The 19,641-nt window shown below is 42.6% G+C and overlaps 3 protein-coding genes across 3 annotated transcripts; 1 reads left to right on the top strand and 2 right to left on the bottom strand.

Moving 5' to 3' along the window:
* Positions 1 to 145: 145 nt before the first annotated feature.
* On the bottom strand, positions 146 to 3,908 carry cutc (cutC copper transporter homolog (E. coli)). Its single transcript, XM_053436982.1, has 9 exons — positions 3,778 to 3,908; positions 3,524 to 3,594; positions 3,253 to 3,312; positions 2,943 to 3,152; positions 2,284 to 2,319; positions 1,072 to 1,205; positions 947 to 974; positions 750 to 855; positions 146 to 652 (listed from the first exon to the last, which is right to left on the bottom strand). Exons 2-9 carry the CDS (start codon positions 3,591 to 3,593, stop codon positions 541 to 543), a joined length of 756 nt encoding a protein of 251 aa, XP_053292957.1. The 5' UTR covers position 3,594; positions 3,778 to 3,908; the 3' UTR covers positions 146 to 540.
* Positions 3,909 to 4,191: 283 nt separating this feature from the next.
* Positions 4,192 to 8,117, top strand: LOC128453876 (cytochrome c oxidase assembly protein COX15 homolog). Its single transcript, XM_053436980.1, has 9 exons — positions 4,192 to 4,400; positions 5,251 to 5,438; positions 5,535 to 5,657; positions 5,861 to 6,047; positions 6,171 to 6,338; positions 6,635 to 6,716; positions 6,845 to 6,999; positions 7,139 to 7,252; positions 7,340 to 8,117. Exons 1-9 carry the CDS (start codon positions 4,326 to 4,328, stop codon positions 7,469 to 7,471), a joined length of 1,224 nt encoding a protein of 407 aa, XP_053292955.1. The 5' UTR covers positions 4,192 to 4,325; the 3' UTR covers positions 7,472 to 8,117.
* On the bottom strand, positions 7,940 to 17,485 carry LOC128453834 (Kv channel-interacting protein 2). Its single transcript, XM_053436927.1, has 8 exons — positions 17,362 to 17,485; positions 12,407 to 12,540; positions 12,151 to 12,220; positions 11,684 to 11,754; positions 11,370 to 11,477; positions 10,562 to 10,666; positions 10,352 to 10,414; positions 7,940 to 10,245 (listed from the first exon to the last, which is right to left on the bottom strand). The coding sequence occupies exons 1-8, from the start codon at positions 17,483 to 17,485 to the stop codon at positions 10,198 to 10,200; spliced, it is 723 nt and encodes a 240-aa protein (XP_053292902.1). The 3' UTR covers positions 7,940 to 10,197.
* Positions 17,486 to 19,641: the final 2,156 nt, after the last annotated feature.

The raw sequence follows: 19,641 nt of genomic DNA, 5'->3' as shown, positions 1-19,641 counted from the left end.
TGATATATCTATTCCCAATTGATACACCTCAGAAGTACAGCTACAGCAGTTAGTGTAAACTAAGTATTAGTATATCCGGTTTCTTTATTGTAGCCTGTCAGTACTGGGGGATATTTGATGAACATAATCAATGAAAACAAATTGCTCAATTCTTGAAATCTTCTCACTTTTATTACATTCTTCTCAGAAAACCTAATCAAGTCATTATGTTTATGTAGTTGTAAAAAAAAACAATTACAGGAGGTCACAGCTTTGTATTATCTCCTATACAGGTCAATTACACTGCTAATAACAAAAACCTTTAGTTTTACGTGCATCTTTTGTATTTAAATTACAATTTACAGAGATACTTTAATGGACTGCGTATCCCAACAGGCAGCTAGGCCGTCCCTGAGCTCTTACTTAACAGGGACTGTTTCAGTGATTACAAAAAAAGTGGAGAAAAATCTCTCTTTGGCAATTCTGAAATTATTCAATGACAAAATTACTCCCTTTTGAGGTATCTTGTCTTGTTGTCCGTCATGATTGTGCAGTACCCATTCACAAGGTATTTCTGGCGATTGCATTTAGAGTGCGGACTTTGCTCACATCTGCCACCTTCAGGCCATACTCGGGTGCTGAGAAAGCAGCTCCCATCGTGACACAGGTGTTCCTGCGCGTGAAAACATTGCTGCTCAGTAACCAAACTTTAAAGTTCTTATCCCACCTTTAAGTTTTTTTTTATTAATTGAGGCTGACTGTAAACAAACCTGAACTTCATGGCAGAATCCCTACTGGACCGGGCCGAGCAGTGAAACTCTTGAGCTCTTGATCCCTCCAAAATTCTCTGTAGATTCCTCTCTGTGATACCTCCTCCTGTTTCAAACAAACATATAAACAAAGTGCTGAAAACAACCAAACATACATATGTAAATGACGTACCTTCCAAAATAATAAAGGCACTGACCTGGCATTATGATAATCCTCCCTTTAGCCTGTTGAATGGAGATTATTATGTTAAATTAAAAGCTGACCTTCTCAGTTTAACGGCCACTTGTATGTTTGCACACAAACTGTATAGTTTATACGTACTTGATCAGTGAGCCGTTTAATGAGAGGGAGTCCCTCCAAAGCCGAGCTGTCACAGCCACTTGTCAACACGCGCTGGAACCCTAATGATACCAGACTCTCCAGAGCAACCGCCGGGTCGTGAACCAGATCAAAAGCTGCAGCAAGATCAATATTACAGTACAGAACCAAACTGAGTTCACCCCTGTCCAATATTCCCGACATGCTGATTCAAAATTAGACGGTAATTTAGTGATTTTTAATTTAAAGTGTAGAGTATTTGATCTATTGTATGATTAAGTTTAAACAGGTTAGATATATTAAAACGAGAACATAAATCAAAACCTCCATGCAACCAAAGTCAGGTTACCTATCGTCATGACAACAAAAGTGTTTACATTTACATCTGTGATTTGTAATCAGAGTGAGTTGCATGAAGACACCTGACTGAGAGACTTGAAAAAGATGTGAGAGGATAGAAGATCCTCAGTAAGATACTTAACATCAGGTTTAACACAGCTGCAGTAGAAGCTAAGTGGCACCGGAGAGCCACACTTCAGAGTCCTCTTAAAAAAATGAGGATACTCAATTAACTTTTTATGCAATCTTGTTCTGAAAAACAGACGGGTGCGTGCTTCTGACTTGGCACAGGCATTATCTGTGGAAAATTTGGAGTTTTAGCAAATGATCACACACTGTGGATTTCCTTCGAATTACAAGATGCAACTTTGCACAAGTACAAGAAAAGAGGCCCAATTAATTTCAGGAGGAACAGCCTTGGTGAGATGAACAAAAGCAAAAGTTTACAAAACTTGCATCATCTAGGTGAACAACAGTTGTATCTGTCATCTACAATTTAGACGGACATACAAAATATATAAAAATAAATAATGGATTCTCACTAATACAAATGTAGTGACTTATTGCAGTTGGTTAATAAATATGGAGTTTTCATTGTGGCTTGATTAGTGAAACATTCCTTTTTTCAAACATTTTCAAAAAGAATCTGATTCATTCTTCCTAGACATTAAATAGAAAGGATCTGTAATGTCTTTACATTTTACTTATATTGTCCATGTGTATATATAGAATTTTGTAAAAATCTGTAGTTTAATTACATGAGCTGAAACTCAGTATAATAGATTATTATATAAACACTTGTTATATATAGGTTTTATTCCAGTGATGGGTTGCCATGTATTAGTTCAGGTCTATTTACTGGCAGCTTTTGGTTACCTCGGTGGAAGGTGACAGGCAAAGGACGAGCAGCAGCTGGAGAGAAAACAGTGATAATCAGAAAAATAAATTGATAAATACTCGAAGAATCAATCTTTTACTGTGTTTGATGTTGTGGTAATGAGTTACTGCCAACACAAAGCCAAGAAATATCCAACAGATATGAGCATACTTAGAAGTACACAAACATACATATCATACTGCAAGATTCATGAAGTCAAACTTAAAGTAAAACTTTTCATGACCTAATAAATTATGTATTTATAAATGTATAAATCAATTTCTGTTTTTGACCTTTAACATTTCCACGACGAGGTTATTTCTCACCACAAACATTGCAATAAGACTCCTGGCAAATAATTAATGATATTAAATGCTGCACATACTGAGACACTTTTGAAGATGGTGATGTTAAGGATAAATGCCGTATTGAATTGTTTTTGGAACATACAAAAAAACAAAGGTTATTTTGTTAATTTGGGTGCCTGAAGTTAATATTGAAGATGACATTTCAGTGAGGCGGGATTCCTTTTGGCGAAGATTTAAAGTCTTCCATTCAAATCTTACATGACATTTCTCTTCTGTTAAATTTTTTTTTATTTTTCGTGGTTTTAGTTGAGGGCTTTGTCAAACTACACAGCTCAAGGCCAAGACAATACCTAGCAGCTCCATGCAGAGCTCCGCATCCACCCGTCCATCCTCCGTCAGGGCTCCCAGCACCAGTCCATCGGCCCCGTGGCTCTTCATCAGCTCAATGTCCTTCCTCATCACCTCCACCTCCTGGTCTGAGTACAAGAAGTCCCCCCCACGGGGCCTTATCATCGCATAGACCGGAATTTTGACGTGCTGCTTCACCACCTGCAGCAGGCCTGTGGCAAAACAAAAGACGGTCACACGTGTACCAGTGGGCGCTCGCCTGGTTTCAGATTCCCAGTGAGTGTCTGCAGGGGAACGATGAACAGCGCTCACCGAGACTGGGAGTGAGGCCTCCCTCCATGAGACTGGAGCACAGTTCAAGTCGAACTGCACCTGAGCAGAGGGACAAACACACATAGTAAACAATATACCTGTGTGAGCGTGATCTTTGAGAAGTGAAATGAGCAGTATATGAATTCACGCTACACTCAAGTCAGGCTCTTTACAGCACTTAAACTGAGTCCGATTAATTATACAGTATTTCAAACAGAGTAAGTGGGTTATAATAAAAGAAGCTCAGCAGTGTTTACTACACGTTACTGACCTCCTTGTTCAGCATTGATGGCAGACTCCACAGAGTCCACACACACCTCCATCAAAAAGCCCTCTGCCATGCTGACACACACACACACAGAGAGAGAGGGGGGGAGAGAGAGAGAGAGAGAGAGAGAGAGAGAGAGAGAGAGAGAGAGAGAGAGAGAGAGAGAGAGAGAGAGAGAGAGAGGGAGAGGGAATATCTTAGCTAGAACGTGTACAAATTGCTAAGCTAACAATTTAAACTCAATCTGTCAAACTCACTTCCTATCGATACATGGACCCGAGTCAGGAGGCGTTCTGGGGTCAGTGTGTTGTTTGGGTGACTGACTCACTTTACCAGCTAAATCTGTCAATCAGCGGTTTCCTGGTTGTTACATTTGAATGCACCGGGTACAGCGGGTGGGCGGTGTTACTCTAGCTACGCATTACTACCGAGCTCCAGGAGCGTCACCGCCCGTGCGGGACACGCTGTAGGACGAAACACGAAAGAACCCTGTGACCGCCCCGGCTGTGTATAAAGGCCCATCCCTATTAAAATGCATATGTAAAATCAATAAATATTACAATATATGTGTATCTTTAATTTGTGCTGGGTATAGTTTTGCATTTACTAAAAAAATGTAAGAAAACAAATAAAACCTCGCCAATATTAAATATCCTCGTCGCGCAGTTATGACGTCAGGAGGTGAGCCCTGCGTTAGGAAACAGGCTTGTGTAAGTCATAATAAATACATTGTAACAGCTCGTGGCTTTCAACAAAGCTTCGTCTCTCACCGCAGCCCGGCAGGACGAGAGAGGAAGACCCGAACATGTTGCTTTCTTCAGTACGGACTGCCATGTTCTGCGGCTGTAGAGGCGCCAGCAGAGGATTTCAACCCAGCAATGTGAGTATACAGCTAGCCGGTTATGTTAGCTCTCCAGCTGGAGCAGCATTTAAAAAGGTCAGAGAGTTTGCAAGTTATCTAAACACATCGGACATCTTCGACAAATCCAAGCAGCTTAGTGTCCAGTGTTTCACCTTCGTGTTTGAGTGTTGTACTCGTCATCAGTCACGTCCGCATGTATCAGATAACATGACCTCAGCATCCTTGTTTGTAGCTGTAACTGTCATTATAACATATCTGTACGGAAATCACAATGATAAACTCTGTGGGGTTTCCCCATTGTGTGAATGCCCTGATAATTAAATTGTGCATTCATTAGCATTTTGTAAAAAATTTAAAGAATGATCATCAAACACATGGAAACATCAAGATCCATGAATTTACAAAACTGACCACAGGATGTTTTATACTGAGGTCCTGTCTCATTTGATAAATACAGCATCGTGAATTGCTGCCAAAATGAAATCTAAAAACAACGAGGTAAATCGAGTTTGTATATCTCTCTATAAAGAATAAGGTCGGTGAGATTTGTTGCAGCTGATCTTCATATTATCCCAAGTTGGCTACAGATGAGGTCAGGCGTCTGTGGAGGGCAGTTGTTGAAGTTTGTAATGCTGGAACACGAGAAGCACTTCCTTAAACCTCTGCCACAAAGCTGGAACAACACTGTTATCTAAAATGGAATTGTGTGTGGCAGCATTAACAATTAGGAATTGTAAGAACATAGCACAAACCATAGTAATAATCACATACTTAAGTACCTCACACGTGACCATTACCGTGGTAATTATGTCAATGACAATTCTTTCGCGTGTTTAAAATCTTTCTTTCTCCGGTTCCAAAACATCAGCGGAGTCCACAGCTACGACAATGGCTCGTGAAGAGAAGTCAGAGCACCATCGCAACACAAGCCGAGGCCGCCTCCGTCCAGGCGGCAGCCTCTGTCCCCAGTGTCGCCTCAAATCGCATCCTAGGTCGCTGGTTACTCGGCTGCAGCGGGCTGGTGGTTGGGGCTGTGGTCTTGGGTGGTGTCACCAGGTATAATTGACTCAAAAGTATCTAAGGTATCATCCATCTTGTTTTTGAAGTGCTGCTGAAAGATACTCACTGTGCAATTGCCTACGTTTCATTCAGGCTCACAGAATCTGGGCTCTCCATGGTCGACTGGCATCTGGTGAGAGAGATGAGGCCGCCTCAGTCAAAAGCAGAGTGGGAGGCTGAGTTTTCCAAGTACCAGCAGTATCCGGAATTCAAAATGTAAGACCCCATCATCATCAACACATACACTTGCCCGGGTTTGAAGTCACTAATCATCAAAAATCCACTTTACTTCAATCATTTGACAACTAAATTTAAGATACATACACAAGCAGATTCATAATTCAATTATATATAATACTGCGCTCTGTAAAAAAAGTATGTGTTGAATTTTAAATTCCCTGTTTTGAATGTTTTCGCAGAATGAATCATGACATGACTCTGCCAGAGTTTAAGTTTATCTTCTACATGGAGTGGGGTCATCGTATGTGGGGCAGACTGGTTGGACTGGCATACGTCCTCCCTACAATCTACTTCTGGCGAAAAGGCTACTTTACCCGCTCCATGAAGGGAAAGGTGCTGGGGCTTTGTGGATTTGTCTTCTTCCAGGTAACAGTGGTGATGGGAGAGTGATCATTGGAAATGAATCCCTATCTAACTCTTAGTCTTCGGTTTTACTAGAGATCTAAAGCTAACACATGAATGACCGTGTCTTTGTGCGTCTCCTCTCAGGGCCTTCTGGGATGGTACATGGTGAAAAGCGGTCTGGAGGAAAAGCCAGAGTCTCATGACATCCCGCGGGTCAGCCAATATCGCCTGAGTGCTCACCTTGGTTCTGCTTTGCTGCTCTACTGCGCCAGTCTGTGGACAGGGCTCACTCTGCTGCTGCCTCATCACAAGGTACAGACACCGTCTTCAGCTTCCTTGTCAAAGATCTGCTGTAAGTTTTTGTAAGAAATACTATTCTAAATAAAGCCTGAATAATATGGGATGCTGACAAAATAATAATAAATTCCCTTACCAATAAATTCACAAGATTCTTTCTTGATATTTACACAGTACATATACATACAGAGTGGGGTCCAAAAGTCCGAATACTTATCAATTCAGGGCAATTGGTCTCAGACTTTTATAGGATTTATTGCAAGGTTGTTTTTCTTTTTATTTCACGTCTGCTCTCTGCACCTGTTTCTCAGATAGCAGAAACCACACGTCTCATGCAGCTCAGAAGGTTTGCCAAGGGCACCGGTGGCCTTGTCTTCCTAACTGCTCTCTCAGGTACTGTTTAATGCTTTGTCAGTTCAGTGTTAAAGACCTAAATGCAACTCATTTAGCCCGAGATTGGACTGATCGGTATCTGCAGTCAACCACGACACATGCAGAAAATCAAAAATGCTTTGTTTCAGGTGCTTTTGTTGCCGGTTTGGATGCCGGGCTGGTGTACAACTCCTTCCCTAAGATGGGAGAACGATGGATCCCTGATGATCTGCTGGCCTTCTCGCCCGCCCTCAAGAACGTCTTTGAAAATCCCACAACTGTGCAGTTTGACCACAGAATTTTGGTGGGCCATTATTTCTAAAAAGAAACATTTTGGGCAACATTTTAATTTAAACATCATTTGTACCCCTCTCCTTTTACCATTCAATGGAATGAGACACAGCAGTCACTGACCGTCTTCTCTCTCTTCTTGTTGTCTCTAGGCAATCTCCTCTTTGACTGCAATTACAGGCCTCTATCTGTTCTCAAGAAGGATGATGTTGCCAAGGAGGGCAAAGGTCGCCATCAACCTCCTTGCAGCAATGGCTTATGCACAGGTAAGCTGGCAGTCGACCCAGAACGATATAAACTCAAGTCTATTAATCTTCAGTGTCATTAAATTCAAAATATATTGTTCTTTTCAGGTTGCCCTCGGTATCAGCACCCTGTTACTGTATGTCCCCACCCCACTGGCAGCAGTGCACCAGTCTGGCTCCGTGGCTCTCCTTTCGTTGGCCATCTGGGTTCTGGCAGAGCTCCGCAAATTACCAAAGTGAGGGACTTCTCCTTCACTGACGAACCCAATCCCCACGAGCCACAGCTCAAGCCTCTAAGAGTCAGCGTGACATTGTGAACAAGGCGTTTCATAACTCATGGAAAAAATGATAACGGAGATTTGGGGATTTAATACTTGATTTTTATGCATATGCTGAACCAACTGTACTGTGTGGTGACAGTGGCTGTTACATCAAAAGATCAGTGTGAGGTGTTTTGTTTTGCAAGGAATTAAAATAAGGCACGCTAAAGCAAAGACACACAATTTCTTCCAGTTTCTGTTCAGCTTTAATGACACAACAGGATTTCCAGTTATAAGATACACATTTAATTTTGCAGACTGAATTATTGTTTTTGTTCACATACACAGTTTTAACAGGAAATAAAAATATTGTTTCAGCGAAATTACTCACCTGTTGCCTTGTCTTCTCGTACACTGCCTGTTAGTTGACTAAGATGTGGCTGTTGGGATTATGTAAAATTATGTATATTTAAATTATTAACCATTTCTTGCTGGCATTGTATTGACATGACATGATATTGTAATGGTGAAACAAAATATGTGGAAACTTGATTAATGCTTTGTACTGTATATTTAGACATGTAAAGCTGAATTTAATAAATGACAGTTATGTACAGCCTCTAAAATTCAAACTCCAGTCCATTTTGCATAGTAACTGTGATTTTTATTGTCTCTGTACAAAATATACACTTTTAAATACGTAATGCAACCAGCTGAGGCTAGCTAACTAGACAATTGGTACAACGGGTTAGTAGATTTCTCATTGTTCTAGACACAGTACATGCGGGTCTGGACAGGTTTTACTTGTGGTCGGGAATGGAAATTAAAAACTGTTTGCAAGGAACAATCAGAGCCAAACCACGTCTTGTCCCTCTCCTTGAAATGAACAATTAAAGGAAGAACATAAAAGAGAAAGGAAATTGCAGGTTTAAAAGTGCATATTTTCACCAGGGCCTTAGTGCACCCTTATACTGTGCTCTGAGATGGATGTGAAGTTGGAGGTTGAAAAGGTGCTGATAACACGGGAGAGAGAATTATTGCTATTCCACGTTATTGTCGGCAATTAAAGACACTGCAGCCTATTGAAGTACAGCTGGAGTGCCTCTGGTACTTACGCCATCTTAGATTAACAGAGTCCTAGTATGAAAAGGAGCAAATTAATAAATGGTTGCAAATTCTTCATAAAAATGTATTCATTACACAGTGACACTTTACCAAACGCTTATCTCTGATTGCACCTTGGCCTACTTAGTACACAGCATCTCCCTCTCTCTTCACCCATGGGTGGGCTGCATGTCTTCATATACCTCTTACATCTTCTCTTTGGTGTTACAGATAGAGGGAGAATAAGGAATGAGAGGATGGGAATAAATGAAAAAATTATGAAACCATCTTTCTCTCACCCACTAACTAGTACACACCCACATACTATGACTTGTTTTTAAAGTGAATTAAGCTAATTTGATGTAACATGGGTCTAGAGACCCTTTTTTTTTGGAAGTGGTAGAACCTGCTACAACCACATGACATTTCCGATTACAAGAAGTTCACAAATACAATCTGCGATCTAATAAACTCCCCTCGGATGTGTATTGATGAGACAAGTGCGACTGTGGCATATCCTTTTTTTTACAGAGTCTCATCAACTACTGTGCAATCCCCACGTTTGTACTGTCTAATACCACACCACTGGGAATACTAGGAAATGTACACAGGAAACAGTCAATAGACACCTATAGCTAAAACTGTAATAGTTTGGAAGGCCGGGAATTATTCTACCAAAATCATGAATGGAGGCTGGCGTCCCGTCAGAGTCTCACATCAGGTATGAATGGATGACATCTCTTTCTGTTACACATGCACACACACACACACGTACACAAAGGGTGAGGCACCTGTGAATGACTAGGAACAGCAGACAGACAAGCAGACTTTGGAGTATCTCTGTAAATACATAATTGGATATTAGTGACATCATCATGCGATATTGAAATCAGTTCCTCATGGAAAACGACAGGTTTGAACCAAACGGGATCACTTGGATTTCCAATTCATCAGCTGTTCCCCCCAGGAAGTGTCATTCTCTCCTTCTTGTCCACTAGATGGCGATATATTCGTTTCTATCATCACAGCCGGTGCATGAGCAGTCTGATGTTTCCCACTTGCACAAAAGCAGGATTCACTAATCCACAGCTCAGCTGTCACAGGGAAAGAAGGGAAACGTTTTTTTAGGTAACGGTCTGGAGGAAAACTGCTTCCCTATTGAGTTCAGCCCCAACAGGCTGTGAAAGTTCATCAATATTAGTAATAAATAAAAGTTTTTTAAAAAAGATATAAGAGGTGTGGGGTCTTGGTTGTGCGAGTTACTGTGAGTTCCCTGCTTGCCATCTTTCCTTGTATCTCCGGGATAAAACTTAAGTTCTGCATGATGAGGAAGGAGTCGGGGAAACTCCATCGCTGCCACTGGGCGTCCGGGAAGTGAGCCCTCTCCGTGCCCTCGGGACTCACAGCTCTTCAAAGAGACACACGCACGAGTGCTTGCAGGTCAGAAAACAGACACACAGACACACGCATTCACAAACATTTCAATCTGGATACCGCTTACACACACACACACAAACACACACACACACACACACACACACACACACACACACACACACACAATCCCCTCCCTGGTGCCAGAGTCCTAACTGGTCCAGATGTTTAGATGACATTGTCAAACAGCTGCATGGACTGCATGATGTTCTCATCCTATAGACAGAAGAGGAGAGGTTTAAATGAGGAGGCAGTGTCATTTGTCTCATTGTCACTTACCCACACGATTCCCATGAAAACCAGCTTTCAGTTTTCACTTTACCTTTTTGCAAGACTCGATGAACTCATCTACGGTGACCACCCCGTCTTTATTCCTGTCCATTTTCTGAAAGAAAAACATGGCCGCCAGAGATTTACTAACTGAAAAGTTTTTTGCATGTTCAAACGTTTTGCACATTTTATAGAACAATATTAATACGATTTCCGTGGTTTTCAAGAATCATAAAATGAAGGGATAAAAAAACGTTCAAACCTGGAAGAAGCTTTCCACATGTTCTCTTGGGGCGTCGTCCTGCATAGTGGGGTATGTGTACTTCCCCATCATGTCATAGATGGACTTCATGATGTCCAACATCTCCTGCAAAGTAAAGGACAGAGGGAGGCAAAATAAAACAGAGGATCGGACTGAACTACAATCACCGCCCTGTGGTCGTATGCCTCCAGTGCGCTTTCCATCTCCACACATTTTTGTTCCAGATGCATATGAGTTGACCTTTGACCTTGGACCAATGACATCGAATCAATTAATCTATGGTGTCTAAGTGACAACTGGTACAAATTTGGGGGAATTGCCTAAAGGTAGAGGTGGCATTGACCCTTGACCTTTACCATCCAAATCAAATCAGTATATCTATAAATCCAAACCCCCAAAAACAATGCCTCAAGAAACTGGTTGTGGTCAATGCGGACACAAAATCATTTAGAAGCCTGTCCTAAAGTCTTGGCATTCTATATACATGGTTTGTATATCCATTATTTATTCCTTCTACTCTTTAGGCTAAAATATCATTTAATAATATTAATTTATAATAGGGGATGGGTATAATAGTTATAGAAGTTATATCATAGTTGAGGCCATACCACAGGCTATGTTTGACATAACGGAACAGAATTCTATATTTCAAAATAAAAATTGACATATTCATTGATCACAGGACACCTCCTCATTGTCCTCAGTAATCTCACTAAATTCCTTTAAGTCAACGCTGTAGCTATACTACTACTTTAATTCAGAGCTACAACATCCAGGCAACATGTGTGTGTGTACATGTGTGAGTTACCTCTTTGGTGATGCAGCCGTCCTTGTTCAGGTCGTAGAGGTTGAACGCCCAGTTGAGCCGGTCATTAATGGTCCCTCTCAGGATGATAGATAGGCCAAATACAAAGTCCTGAGAGAGCAGGGGGGGGGGGGAATTTACTGTATTGTTTTGGTATTACTCATATCTCGACACAGCAAACTAAGTCAAATCTTTATCACAGCATGAATGTCCGTGGACAGTCGAGCAGAGGGAACATGTACAGTGCAGTAATTTGTGTGGTGACTTTCACCGGACCACACGTTCGCCTAGAAAACGGACATAAGAACAGAGCTCACCTCAAAACTAACCGAGCCGTTCTTGTTGGTGTCGAGGGCTTCAAACAGGAAATGTGCATACATACTTGAATCTGCAACGGTAGAGACGCACAGTCACCTGTGTGCCCTCAGAACACGAAGCCTTTGAAGAGCTGGGATTAGCAGCGAGATAAATATAGCCCAGATATAAAAATAATTTCAAATACAACTGGAGGCGAGTGGTTCACGCTAAATATCATGGAATGAAAATTTGCCTTGCCTTTTCTCAGTGCACGTACGATAGTTCAGCAGAGCACATTGACATTGACTTAATTATATTCCACTCTGTTGTAATGATGAAAAGCTGTGCATGCACCCCTGCAGAACCAAATAAATGATGCTGTTTACAGGTCTACCTGTTATTTATGAGAGAATGACGACAGAGTAACAGTAATGAAAGTGTTACAGATGGAGCTCCTCAGGTTTAAAGGTAGGAACTGACAACTCACCTCCCTGAGGAAAGAACTGGGAGTAAATGTGTTGAAAGTTCTCCTCATTCACCACACCGCACGGACATTCCTGGGACAAACATGTGTGAATGGAGAAAACTTGTTTATTCTCATCCAGCACAAAATATACAAAAGACATGGTGAAGAGTCCAGCTCTCGCCAGGCCGACTCTGATCTTAATTCCATAAGGACTGTAGCACCACATTTCTTTTTTGCCGTTTATTCATATGTTTCTTATGACTTCTGCCAGACCTACATTTTTAAAGCCCCTGTAGAGGACCTGCAGCTCCTTCTTGGTGAACTTGGTCTGCTCCTGAAGCTTGTCCATGCTTTCAGGGCGATGGCACACGGTGGATAACTCAAAATCATCTTCCACGCTGTCTGTGTGAGGGAGAGACCAGAGTTAGTTTGTATTCATCATCCCTACACCCACTAATAACCAACCCCCAGGGACGGTCAGTGACCCGGGTCCAACACATTTTAATGAGGTCATCCGACTGATACTGAGCTCATCATACACTACAAGTCCTATATGTCGTACACTGAGCAATTTAACATCCTTTTTCATAACAACGTTAATCATTCTTTTATTATTTCGCTGAATGAAAACAGGAGTGAATGCATTTTCGATACATAATCATGAGGGAGACCAAGCAACTGCCTCACATCTTTGTTCCAATAGAAGTTACATTACATCCTTTCATTTTTAAAGTGTCTGGGGGAGAGTCCCGTGCTGAGGAAGCTATAGGATTTAATTTTGCGGAAATGAAAATGTAAAGAAGACATACTTTAAAAGGGGAAACTAAGAAATATTCCTCCCCCCATCCAATATACACATATATAAATGTTATATGATGTATCATAAGTTATCAGACCTCTGGAACCTGCTTTTACCTCTCTTTCTCACACACACGCACCACACGCACACACACACAAACACACAGAGGTTTGTGCAGCTATTCTTTTTACCTCTTTTTCTGTAATCTAAGTTTAACCTAACCCCAACTCACATCTTACCCCTGACCTTAACCAGGACCTCAGAAGTGACGTTTTGCCTCTTAAGGACCACGCAGACAAAAACACATGTTCCACTGCCCGAGGAAACAGTGTGATCCAATCACAAAAAGTACAATAACAGGTCTGACCCATTAGCCCCAATAACACCAGGGTTTTAGAGTATGTGGGGTTGAGTGTGTTTCTGTAGGTGTTTCTACACGGCGGCCACACAAGGTGTCCGTGTGAAACCTGTGATGCTGATGAGGCTGGACACATGGCAGGAAGAAGACATGTATAGAGAGTGAAGGAGCACTTGCTTTGACTGATAGAGGGGGTAACCGTGGGCTTGCAGCACGGCAGCAGCTTGAGGAATCGCTGCTTTATGGTTTTTTTGCTTTGGCTGTTGGAAGGATTACCTGCAATCGCCAACCATAGCACAAGGGTTAGACACACACACACACATTTATGCACATTATGTTTCCACGTGCACACATGCCTGAAAAACCAAACACACACACTTCATGCAGCCCCGGGTGCAACAACAGACCAAATCATACCATTTAGGCAGATTAATAAATGCCTGCAGACCTGGTTCAAGAATGGGAGACCACTTCAAACTGTAGATATCACCAGACAACGGCAGCACAGCAGGGCCACTAGAAACACAGCTCCTCTAATCAGACCGTCTCGAGGTGTTAGGAAAAAGGACAGACAGCAGCCCTTTAAAAACTAGACAACATCAACTGATAAAATTCTCAACCGGCTTGAACGAGGACATCATCCCACGGTTTTGGCCTGATCCATACAGAACTGCACGATCGCCTCAACTGAGCCCATCACGCCTGACAGCACCGCCCCAGTTGGACTTCATGGTGCCGATTTACTGAACAATAATAGCAATCATTTGCAGGATGTGAAACAAATACACACCCAAGAACCTGCATACTTACTCTTGCCTCTTAGTTTCCATGGTAACAGTCCCCTCACCCCTTTCAGCAGGACCCCAGCAGTCTGAGGGATGAAGGCCATGATGGGGTGAAAAGTTACACAACCACATGTGCCTCCACTGACAACCTCGCCTCTCTGATGTGTCCGCCTGTTCTGTGAGTCGACACCGCAGAGCCTCGGGGACTCGGCCCTCCTGACCTCATCGGCTCTGGCGTCATTTGGAGCCAGAACAGGCCGAGCCCATTGTCCGATAGATACCAGATTAATACATCCAGCCGCTCAGCACAGGCCCTGCCCCTCTGCCTTAGGGTCTGTGGTGGGTGTTTACTTGTACTTATATATTTGTGAGGACCATTTTGAGCATAGACCTTATGGAGAGAGGACATTTTTGGAAAGTGACATTTTGGCCAGTCCTTACTTTTTCAGAAGGTTGTTGGTTGGTTGTTGGTTAAGGTTAGGATAAGGGTTAGGATTAGGAATTTAGATGTGACAGCTAACTGGCAAATGCAAATGCATTATGCATTGTAGTGTCCTCACTGAGACAGAAGTACAAGAATGTGTGTGTGAGTGTGTACATTATCATTCCTTTTACCATTAGGACCTAACAGCTTACCACAACACACGGATGAAAGTCAAATACTGCGACCGACAATCAAAGGTACAAAAGTTTATCTGAGGACTTAAATGTAAGACACAGGAGACTAATTCGGTCACCAGCCATGAACCCCTCTGCAGAGGATCAGCTGATCTGATCAAAAGCTCCAGTATAGCTACTACCTGACCCTGAGATGAGATTGTGCTGTTAACTCCAAACGTTTTGGCACTTATGCTTCAAAGAAAGTTTCTGGCGTATAATTACAGATTGCATTTTTGATTTAATTTTGAAATACTATGTTAACCTCTTCCAAAGAGGCCATGTTTTCACTTTAACTTAATCTGATTTTAATGGCTCTTAAAGCCTGGATAGTTAAATACAGTTTTTGACTTTTTGTATACAAAGTACATGCTGCCTCTGCTCTGCATTCAACACTGAGCTTGAAATACTTAAAGCAGAATCTACTGAAAACTGGCAATGTTTAAATATGCTTGCTTTAGGACAGAGACAGACTTTCTCTGCCCGCCCCTCATGCGTCTGCATCTCCTCTGTATTTTGGTCCTTCTTGCTGGTAATGACATTTCTGGCTTGTTGTGATGCCTCTGGGGAAATGTACTTTGGCTGCCTTGGCCAAGTCTCCCTTGGAAAAGAGATATTTTATCTCAGAGGGAATAACCTGATTATTCATAATCTATCCAGCCATCCATCTATTCATGTATCTAAATTAAGCTACTGTTGGTTTCTCTGTCAAATTCAGGACACAAAGTGTGACTAACATTACCTGGTACTGTGGTTGAAAACAGTCCTTTGTTGAAAACAAGTAGGTTACTGTCTCCTCACGCTATTGAAGTAACGTGCGATCAGTTTGTTCTGAAAACATTTGAAGTTAAAATAGTTTTTTGAGACTGGCAATATTTCATTTTGCCCTGAGTAGATGGAGAGTGAAAACTGTCTACTGCTCATCAGACACGGGTAAAAAAAAGCAACTTCCTGTGTTTCAAGTCATCGTGCAGCATTACGACAAGCAACATGTAAAGACTGCACAACTTGAGTTCAATAGGTTCAACTCACGAAAATCTGAGAATTTTTCTCCAGGCACAGGAGGAACCAAGTAATCTCTCAACTGATGTACAGGCAGCAAACATGCATTATCACAGTTCAGAGCCACAGTGCTACAGTCTAATGCTGATACAGGAACAGTGCAGATCCAACACTGACACTTTCACTCTCAGCTGTTGGCTGGAGAGTTGGTTCTCTCATCAATGATGAGAGAACTTCAGCATCAAATTAGAACTTCCTGCTGGATCGGTTGGTTTCAAACTTAATGTCATTCATCTCCTCTCATTCTTAACTGTGCTCCAATATTGCATTTCCATTAAGATGAGGGACTCACAAGAGGCAATGAAACAAGAAACGAATGCTCAAAGTCCATGCAGCGGGAGCATCTATATCTTGACATGTAGGCTACAAGTTGTAGCCACTCGTATGGCTCCTACAACACTGCAGCCAACATTTCCCACACACGACCTGGTGTGGTACAAGTGCACACCTTCCATGTTCCATGATTGTTAACAAAGGTGTGGCGCTGCAACATGATGGTTTGATTCTGCTCAGGTATCTTGTATCATGTATCAGAGAGGAAGCTGTGAAGTGGGTCAGACAGAGAGATGCGTATCACACCCCCTTATCTCCTTCTCATGCTCAAGTCAACCCCGATGACACAACCAGGGTATACTCCAGACATTGCAAAGCGACCATCAGAGAAACAGTTGATAGTGAACAACTCCTCCAGATGAGCAAACTGATCTTGATGTATAAATGTATCAGGTCGGTGGAATGCAGGTGAATGAAGATGTTTAAAATCCGGAAGTCCATAAGAAGTATATATAAGAAGTGAAATATTGAATGATCTGACCATCCATCTATGGTGCGTATCCTATGAGGATCATCAGGAATCCATAGCTGTCATTGGGCGAGAGTCAGTGACCGGTCACTACATACTGAGACAAACAACCATTCACTCTTACATTTACACCTACCGACAATCTTCTGTGAACCTTAACTGCATGTTTGTGTGGGAGGATTCCAGAGAACGTGGAGGCACATCACTACACAGAGAAAGGGCCTGGTCGGCTGACAGGATTGAGTCCAACCTTCTAGCTGTGAGGTGACAGTGCTGGCTACTGTACCCCTATATACAAATATATTTTTCCAAGTATTTATTTCAGCTACAATTCCTAGATACACTCACATGAAGTTAGTTTTTAATCTTCTCTGTGTCATAAATGCAGCAGTTTGAACATTATGCATACGAAGGATGGTTTGAAACATGGACAAACTGTATGTGCTCTAGAATTTCAGGCGCAGACAAAACCATGTCCATGTGCTTGAACACACACACACACACACACACACACACATACACGCACAAGCTAAGCACACACACACACACACACACACACACACACACACACACACACACACATGCAGTACGCAGGACAATAAACACTGTGAGTAACATGAAAGCTATTTAGCCTCAATGACACTCCAGACGCACATGCAGACATCCTGCTTTCCAGCAGAGTGTTCTCTCCCTAATGTCCCCTCACCACAGTCATCATTTTGATTTCTGACTCGCCTCTCCTCTCTTGCTTTCCTAGCGTTTCTCTTACCTTCCACTGAAAGGTCGATAAGCCCCAGAAAGTGCATCAGTTTGAGGGAGCTGCAGACCACCAGGAGGATGCCCACAGTCTGCAGCCCCTCCACCTCCCACTTGTCTTTGAAGAACAGATGCATCCTTCCCCGTCCTCCTCTTTCTCTGTTTCTGTCAACAAAAGTCTTCCTGTTGCCCCCCCCGGGGCAACCACGTTACCCCCTTCCTCCCCCCCAGCTCCGACCAGGAATGCACCGTCTTTGTCGCCTCAGTCTCTCTTCTCAGTCTCCCTCTATGTGCCGGCACTCGCCCATCCTAAGTCCTCACGGCACCCCACCCGTTGTCCTCAGCGAAGGTGGATTGTTATTCTCCTCGCTTCTTCATCAATAGCGGGTGCGTGGCAGCAGGGCTGTCGACTCGCTGCTCCACTCGCTTTGCCCTCGAGCCTGTCAAAGGTTGTTTAAGTTCCAGGTGAAGTTTGGACAATTCACTGTGTATGTCCTGGCAGGTTGCCGGATACTGTTTTCTCACTCTCTCTCTCTCTCTCTCTCTCTCTGCTGTTAAAGCTGCCGACTCTCAAACTCTCTCCACTCGCCGCCTGTCCTCCCTCTCTTTCTCGCCTTACCTCCGTCACTATACTCCTGCTGTGTCCCTCCCAATGCTTAATTGGGTCAGTGATGGGACTGAGTGAAGGGAGGCAAGAGGAGGGAGGTGAGAAATGGAAGGAGGGAAAGGATGGAGGAGGGAGGGGGACCAATACGAAATACTTTTTTAATTGGGGGATGAGACAGGAGAGAGATTGTGAAAGGAGGGGCTACATGGAATGAACCAAGAGGCAATAAAATCAACCGGGAATGTAGCAAGGACTGAAAGAAGGACAAAATTAGGAGAAGAAGAAGAGAAGGACTAACAGGAGGGAGGAGGGACACTTTGACAACAGAGGAGCGAAGCATCTGAACAAGTGGCGACTGTGGACAAACTCACAGATGGGGCAATCGCGCACACAAACACAGAGCCCAGAGGTGTAGTCTGGCTATAACATCTATTGCATATACAATCCAGTGCTGTGGGGAAAATTTCAGCTGGCACTGATGTCACATCTGGCACACTGACATCCTACCACAGATATACACAAGCTCTACAAAGAAAAAAGAGGAGTTAATTCATCATGACAATATATTTAGGTCAAGATGCAATGTGTTTTTTTCCAAACTTGTCATATGGAATTCATATAACATATGTATACTTAGGCTTGAGCCTTTAACCCAGGGGTATTTAATGTGCCATAAAGGCAAAAAAAAAGCAGTGCTGGTTAAAAGCTCTGTCAGCATTTCATAAACCACAGTGATTTATTACACATTTAGGTCCAGGTCAGGACAGGATGTTGTCTGGGCTGTGGTCAACCTATTAGCAATGTGTTAAAGAGCAAATGGAGGCTACCATCATGAGACCACTTTGATCCAGCCTGCGCAGCAATTTATAAATAAAAAAACTCAGAAATGTAAACTACCCAGAATGCCCAGTTCGCAGATATGTGCCCACACAGTGAGGAAAAAGACCACTCTTTAGCTTTTTTACAGCCCAAAATATACATCTGCACTGAATGAGAATGAGTTGCATGGAAAAAATGTGCCTGGATAAAATTAGCATCCCTCGGTGGAATTCAAAAGGTGAGCTAATAACTAAAAACATGAGAGTTTTTGCAAAATAAGTTATTATCTCTGACCAACAATGAATGAACAGACATAACCAGTATGACCAACTAGTCATTTTTTAAATGGGATTACTGCCGCACTTGATAGCCAGGCATGCTGTGGCAAGTTCATCTGCAGAGGAGTTAGGCTGCATCTTCTCAGCGAGAACAAAAGCCTGATGTGACGTCTGATGGGGAGTTTGCAGAACAGAGGTTTCAAGACACAAAGATGAAACGAAAGTTAGTGAAGTTATTTGTTAAGCTGTAGCAACTGACACCCTACAACAGGAAACCATTGAAATACAAAGCAGCCATACACCTCCCCCTGCTTCTGGTCTATAGACTGTGTGTACCTGAGGGTTTACTAATTCTGAGAATGTTGCACTGTAGTTAGAGTCTCAGTTTGGGAGAACCTGTTTGCTCAGGAAACCCAAACCTGGAAAACCTGCAGTGAGTCGAAACATCATCACTCCCATCTGACATCAGATGCCTCAGTACAAAGAAACACCTCCGGCCAACACATTTGTTCCTTTGAGAATGTAATTATGCAAATGAGCGTTTCCATTTTCTGTGAGTGATTCACAGTGACTCTAAAGTTTTACTGCC

Source organism: Pleuronectes platessa, chromosome 12 (assembly GCF_947347685.1).
Source record: "Pleuronectes platessa chromosome 12, fPlePla1.1, whole genome shotgun sequence".
In the NCBI taxonomy this organism is placed as follows: Eukaryota; Metazoa; Chordata; class Actinopteri; order Pleuronectiformes; family Pleuronectidae; genus Pleuronectes; species Pleuronectes platessa.
This window is presented reverse-complemented; position numbering and strand designations above follow the sequence as displayed.